The 6,690-nt window shown below is 37.6% G+C and overlaps 1 protein-coding gene across 1 annotated transcript in view; it reads left to right on the forward strand.

Moving 5' to 3' along the window:
* LOC107717991 (hepatoma-derived growth factor-related protein 2-like) overlaps positions 1–6,690 on the forward strand; it is a 42,676-nt gene that overhangs the window by 6,912 nt on the left and 29,074 nt on the right. Inside the window, exons 5-16 of the mRNA XM_016524907.1 lie at positions 615–737; positions 856–924; positions 1,008–1,191; positions 1,382–1,466; positions 2,345–2,636; positions 2,725–2,855; positions 3,577–3,647; positions 3,747–3,817; positions 4,157–4,258; positions 5,127–5,238; positions 5,338–5,408; positions 5,748–5,849. Coding sequence (XP_016380393.1) covers positions 615–737; positions 856–924; positions 1,008–1,191; positions 1,382–1,466; positions 2,345–2,636; positions 2,725–2,855; positions 3,577–3,647; positions 3,747–3,817; positions 4,157–4,258; positions 5,127–5,238; positions 5,338–5,408; positions 5,748–5,849 — 1,413 coding nt within the window. The remainder of the gene's footprint in view (positions 1–614; positions 738–855; positions 925–1,007; positions 1,192–1,381; positions 1,467–2,344; positions 2,637–2,724; positions 2,856–3,576; positions 3,648–3,746; positions 3,818–4,156; positions 4,259–5,126; positions 5,239–5,337; positions 5,409–5,747; positions 5,850–6,690) is intronic.

Consider the following 6,690-nt stretch of genomic DNA (forward strand, 5'->3'; position numbering starts at 1 on the left):
TGACATGCCGTCGTGTAAATAAGATAAATAACATAAGGCTATTTAGTTTGTTTAATAAAAGAACAAGGTATAGACCTGTTCTATATGAAAGGTAACTTTAAATGACTTCTGTTGTGATCTGGCGCTATGGAGAAAATAAAATTAACTTGACCTTCAAGGGGGGCGGGCAGCCCCCCTAATATAATGGCAGGGGAAACACTGTATATATATTTTTATAAAAATTTTTTTTTTTAAATGACCGATCGTTTCATTAGACAAGACCCTTATTCTTTGGCTGGGATCGTGTAGAGCCCTTTGAAGCTGCACTGAAACTTTTGGACCTTCAACCCTTTGATCCCTGTTGAAGTCCACTAGCTATATGGAGAAAAATCCTGGAATGTTTTCCTCAAAAACCTTTATTTCTTCTCGACTGAAGAAAGAAAGACATGAACATCTTGAGTGACATGGAGGTGAGTAAACTAGTGCTTTAATACTCGCATAAACTACTTTTATGGTGCTTTTGTGTCTGTTTTGAAGCTTGAAAGCTTCATGTGAATTAAATTAAATTGCATGGACAAGATATATAAAAAAAACATCAATAGATAAAAAAACATCTTTTATGTAAAATTTTGCAGCGGCCACCAGTGAAGAGAACACGGGCATCATCCAGTGATCGAGATGGAGAGGAGAGTGGATCTCCCTCAGAACCCGAACCATCACCCAGCTCGGACTCTGACTCCGGCAAAAACAGCGACCAGGTATTCTCGCCCGAAATTTGCTCAAACATCTCATAGCTTCATTTCTACCAAAAAATGCTGTGTAGTTAATAAAATGCACATTGAAATCATACAAACAAGTTACTAATGTGTTCTCTAGGACTTCACGCCACAGAAGGAGTCGGGCGGTCGCGGCGGCAAAAAGCTAGCAGGCAGAGGCAGGAGGAAGGTGAGACAACCTCATTGACCTCATGTGGCCATCTATAATTACATACTTGCTTGATCTTATACCATTTTTTTGTATCATTTTAGAAGGCATCATCTGGCTCCAATTCAGAATCGGGCTCCCAGTCAGATCAGAGGGCCGCCAAGAGCGATTCAGAAGAAGAGAAGCCCCGGCCGGCCGTCTCTGGATCCGAATCGCAGTCTGGATCCAAATCCGACTCTGATTCAGAACCTCCTCCTGCAAGGAAAGGCCCACAAGGGCGCAAGAAAGGTGAGAACATGCGCTTTGCAACGTGAAGCCAGCACATATTATAATTAGTTTTAATGGTTGAGTAGTTGCGTTGAATGGCAGCACAGTGGATGGAAACTTTACCTGAGACGGTTGTCCTCGGATATCAGGAATCCTAGACAAGTACATCAGAATACTAAAAGACACTTTTCTTTTTGCGTCATTCTCCAAGCGGAGAAACCTCCACCAAAGTCACGAGGAAGGAAAACCAAACCAGCTCCAGAAAGGGCTCCTTCCTCTTCATCAGACAGCGACAGGTGAGTTTGGTTTATCTGTTTGTTTTAAGCATGTTTACACTGATGATGATAATAGTATTTCCTTTCCGTCATAAATACGTTATGTATTTATAGTTAAATTCATAGTTCACCCAAAAATGAAAATTACCCCATGATTTACTCACCCTCAAGCCATCCTAGTTCTATATGACTTTCTTCTTTCAGACGAATACAATCAGAGTTATATAAAAAATGTCCTGGCTCTTCCGAGATGACCGAGATTTTGAAGCCCAAAAAAGTGCATCCATCCATCATAAAAAGTGACCCTCCCATAGACAGCAAAGATCCTAACACGATCAAGGCTCAGAAACGTAGCAAGGACATCTGTAAAATAATCCATGTGACATCACTGGTTCAACCGTAATTTTACGAAGCTACGAGAATACTCAAAACAAAAATAACGACTTTATTCAACAATTCGTCTTCTCCGCGTCACCCTATAGCGCCATTTTGGAGAGCATCACCTACGTAAACAACATATGCAAGAAAAGGTATTCTCGTAGCTCCGTAAAATTACGGTTGAACCACTGATGTCACATGGACTATTTTAACGATGTCCTTGCTACGTTTCTGAGCCTTGATCATGTTAGGATCCTTGCTGTTTATGCAGGGTCAGACAGCTCTCAGAATTCATCAAAAATATCTTAATTTGTCTTCTGAAGATGAACGAAGGTCTTACAGGGTTGGAACGACATGAGGGTGAGTAATTAAAGACAGAATTTAAGTTTTTGGGTGAACTATCCTTTTAATGTCGTCAAAAATACAATTCACATGATCATGAGGTGAAAGAACATACAAATATTCTGTGAATTTTTGAGGAACACATAGATGATCGTTTGAGTTTGAATTTTTATTCAAAGTGACAGCGAGACAGACCGCGTCAGCGAGTGGAAGAAGAGAGACGAGGAGCGGCGGAAGGAACTGGAGGAGCGAAGGAAGAAAGAGGAGGCTGAAGAGCTCCGTCGGCTCCGGGAGCGAGAGAAAGAGGAGGACGAGAAAAGGAAAAAGGAGAAAGAGAACAAGGCCAGGAGAGGAAGCAGCGGCAGCAGCTCGGACGATGACGTGGATGATCACCCTCTCAAAAAATCCAAGAAACCTCCGCCTCCCCCCATCCCTGCACCTTCAGACTCCGACTCGCCACCAGCTGCAGAGGCCAGTCACCAGAACTTTACCCAGACTCTTTCTACTAGTGTCGCTGCTCAAAATGTTGACTGTTTGGGTTGTTGTGTTTCCTCTTTAGGGGAAGAAATCCGCCAAACGTCACGACAGCCAGAAAGGGCGGCAAAAGAAAGAGAAGGAGCTGAAAGAGAAAAATGAGAGGAAGATAAAAGAAAGGAAGCCTCAGAGATCAGAGGAGAAACACAAAACGAGGTATGTATTTGGGAGTGTTAATTTATGATATATTATAGTATTTATTAGTATTCTGAATTAGCTTTTATTTTTATATTTGCAGTTTTCAGTTTAATTTTATTTGAAGTTTTAGTAATTTTATTATGTGTTTTGTCACTTTTATTATTTTTTGTGTTTTTATTTACCTTTAATTTACTTTTATTTCAGTAAGTTGCCAAAGCAACATTTTTAGTTTTTTTCTTAATGTTTTTAATGAATTTTTTAAAATTCTTTTTGTATTTTATTTGTATTTCAATTCATAAAAAAAGATTTTAGTTTAAAGAATTTAGTTTAGTAGTTTTAATTAACAAAAAACAGTATAATTGAGATACTATTATAATTTTTATTGATATTTTACATTTTAATTAGTTTTCATTTTTGTATTTTTTTGTTTTCATTTTAATGTTAGTTAATGTTTTAGTTATTTAGTTGTGGGTTTTTTTCTCTTTTTAAAATTAGTATGTAGTTTTTATGTCATTTTCAGTTTTAGTTAGTTTAGTATATTAAGTTAAACTAAATGAAAATGAGAAATGAGAGAGAATTTTTAAAAATGTATTTAAATATATATATATTTTTCCATTTAATGTTTATTTTATTTAAAGTAACAAAAATGTGTTGTTGGTATTTTTTTTTGTGTCTTATAATAATTTTTTTCATTTTAGTTAACTATAATAACCCTGACAATAACACCACTGTTTCCCAGAAGGCCTAAGCCAGAGAAGCCTAAACGAAAGCCAACGCGTCCACCTGAGAAGAAAGTCGAGAAGAAAAAAGGTCAAATGAAACATGTTCTCATGGCTGTTCAGTCCTTTTGAGTTATTTTACGGGCAGTCAGACTTTAACTCTTGTTTCTGTCGCCCTGTATAAATTCAGAACCCTCACCTGAAGAGAAACTACAGAAGCTCCACACAGACATCAAGTTTGCACTGAAAGTTGACAACCCAGTAAGTATTGACATAATCAGCCTACCCATGTCGCTTAAAACACAAAATTAAAATGACCGGAAACATTGTTCTACCAATTTTACAGCAAAGTCTAGTATTCAAACAAGCAATGAGTTTGGTCATATTCTCCTAGGATGTTGATTCATTGAATCAGTTGATTCAAACCTGTTTTAGTTCATATGGTTCAGTGGTATTGAATGAACCACACATGACCTCTAAACTTTCAAAATGCTGTTGAATTTAGTCTATAATTATAGCAGAGGCTGTACGTGTGAAAATGACGTGATGTGTGAATCTCCTGGTATCATTCTGCGTCTTCTGCTTCCTTTCAATCTGTAGGACATTGAGAAGTGTCTGCAGGCCCTGGACGAGCTCAGCTCAGTACAAGTAACCACTCAAATCTTGCAGAAGAATACAGATGTTATTGCCACACTCAAAAAGGTACAAACATTTGCCATTTATAATCCATTTAAAAGGATAGTTCACCCAAAAATGAAAATTCTGTCATTAATTACTCGCCCTCAGTTCGTTCCAAACCTGTAAGACCTTCGTTCATCTTCGGAACAGAATGTAAGATATTTTTTATGAAATCCGAGAACTCTGTGATCCTCCCAGAGACAGCAAGGATCCTAACACGATCAAGGCTCAGAAACGTAGCAAGGACATTGTTAAAATAGTCCATGTGACATCAGTGGTTCAACCGTAATTTTACGAAGCTATGAGAATACTCTTTGTGTGCAAAGAAAGCAAAAATAACGACTTTATTCAACAATTCGTCTTCTCCGCGTCACCCTATAGCGCCATTTTGGAGAGCATCACCTACGTAAACAACGTATGTATGTGGATATGTTGTTTACGTTCAGATCAAAGTGTAAACCGCGTAAACAACGTATCCGCGTTCATATGTTGCATACGTTGTTTACGTATGTGATACTCTCCAAAATGACGCAACAAGAAACAAACTTTTTGGCATAATTTAATTTTGATTTAAATAATAATAATAATTACAGGGATTAAAGTTCCGTCGCTACGACGGATTTCCGTCAGTTCATAAAGACAGTGACTTGCCGCCACCTGCTGGCGGATTTAGTTTCATTTTTAATTGCACTCATGAGCCTCATTAAACGTCTGAAAATGTACCTACAAGCCACTTTTGTGTTCCTCTGTGCCATCTGTGCCACCTAAATTATTTTATTAATACTAATTTCATATGATTGGTAACTTATTTGTCTTATTCTACATAGTGTTTTAAATAGAAATTTTAAAAAGATTATAAACATGTGTCTTATAATAATTTTTTTCATTTTAGTTAACTATAATAACCCTGACAATAACACCACTGTTTCCCAGAAGGCCTAAGCCAGAGAAGCCTAAACGAAAGCCAACGCGTCCACCTGAGAAGAAAGTCGAGAAGAAAAAAGGTCAAATGAAACATGTTCTCATGGCTGTTCAGTCCTTTTGAGTTATTTTACGGGCAGTCAGACTTTAACTCTTGTTTCTGTCGCCCTGTATAAATTCAGAACCCTCACCTGAAGAGAAACTACAGAAGCTCCACACAGACATCAAGTTTGCACTGAAAGTTGACAACCCAGTAAGTATTGACATAATCAGCCTACCCATGTCGCTTAAAACACAAAATTAAAATGACCGGAAACATTGTTCTACCAATTTTACAGCAAAGTCTAGTATTCAAACAAGCAATGAGTTTGGTCATATTCTCCTAGGATGTTGATTCATTGAATCAGTTGATTCAAACCTGTTTTAGTTCATATGGTTCAGTGGTATTGAATGAACCACACATGACCTCTAAACTTTCAAAATGCTGTTGAATTTAGTCTATAATTATAGCAGAGGCTGTACGTGTGAAAATGACGTGATGTGTGAATCTCCTGGTATCATTCTGCGTCTTCTGCTTCCTTTCAATCTGTAGGACATTGAGAAGTGTCTGCAGGCCCTGGACGAGCTCAGCTCAGTACAAGTAACCACTCAAATCTTGCAGAAGAATACAGATGTTATTGCCACACTCAAAAAGGTACAAACATTTGCCATTTATAATCCATTTAAAAGGATAGTTCACCCAAAAATGAAAATTCTGTCATTAATTACTCGCCCTCAGTTCGTTCCAAACCTGTAAGACCTTCGTTCATCTTCGGAACAGAATGTAAGATATTTTTTATGAAATCCGAGAACTCTGTGATCCTCCCAGAGACAGCAAGGATCCTAACACGATCAAGGCTCAGAAACGTAGCAAGGACATTGTTAAAATAGTCCATGTGACATCAGTGGTTCAACCGTAATTTTACGAAGCTATGAGAATACTCTTTGTGTGCAAAGAAAACAGAAATAACGACTTTATTCAACAATTCGTCTTCTCCGCGTCACCCTATAGCGCCATTTTGGAGAGCATCACCTACGTAAACAACGTATGTATGTGGATATGTTGTTTACGTTCAGATCAAAGTGTAAACCGCGTAAACAACGTATCCGCGTTCATATGTTGCATACGTTGTTTACGTATGTGATACTCTCCAAAATGACGCAACAAGAAACAAACTTTTTGGCATAATTTAATTTTGATTTAAATAATAATAATAATTACAGGGATTAAAGTTCCGTCGCTACGACGGATTTCCGTCAGTTCATAAAGACAGTGACTTGCCGCCACCTGCTGGCGGATTTAGTTTCATTTTTAGCGTATCATTTCAGTTATTTGAATCATATTTCTGTATTCAAAATTGTATATTTAAAACATTAATCTCCACATGAATTTATGAATTTAATTGCACTCATGCTACCTCTGAGCCTCATTAAACGTCTGAAAATGTACCTACAAGCCACTTTTGTGTTCTTCTGTGCCACCTCTGTAGTACAAA

This window comes from Sinocyclocheilus rhinocerous, unplaced genomic scaffold, assembly GCF_001515625.1.
Source record: "Sinocyclocheilus rhinocerous isolate Xijiao unplaced genomic scaffold, SAMN03320098_v1.1 scaffold2468, whole genome shotgun sequence".
NCBI lineage: Eukaryota > Metazoa > Chordata > Actinopteri > Cypriniformes > Cyprinidae > Sinocyclocheilus > Sinocyclocheilus rhinocerous.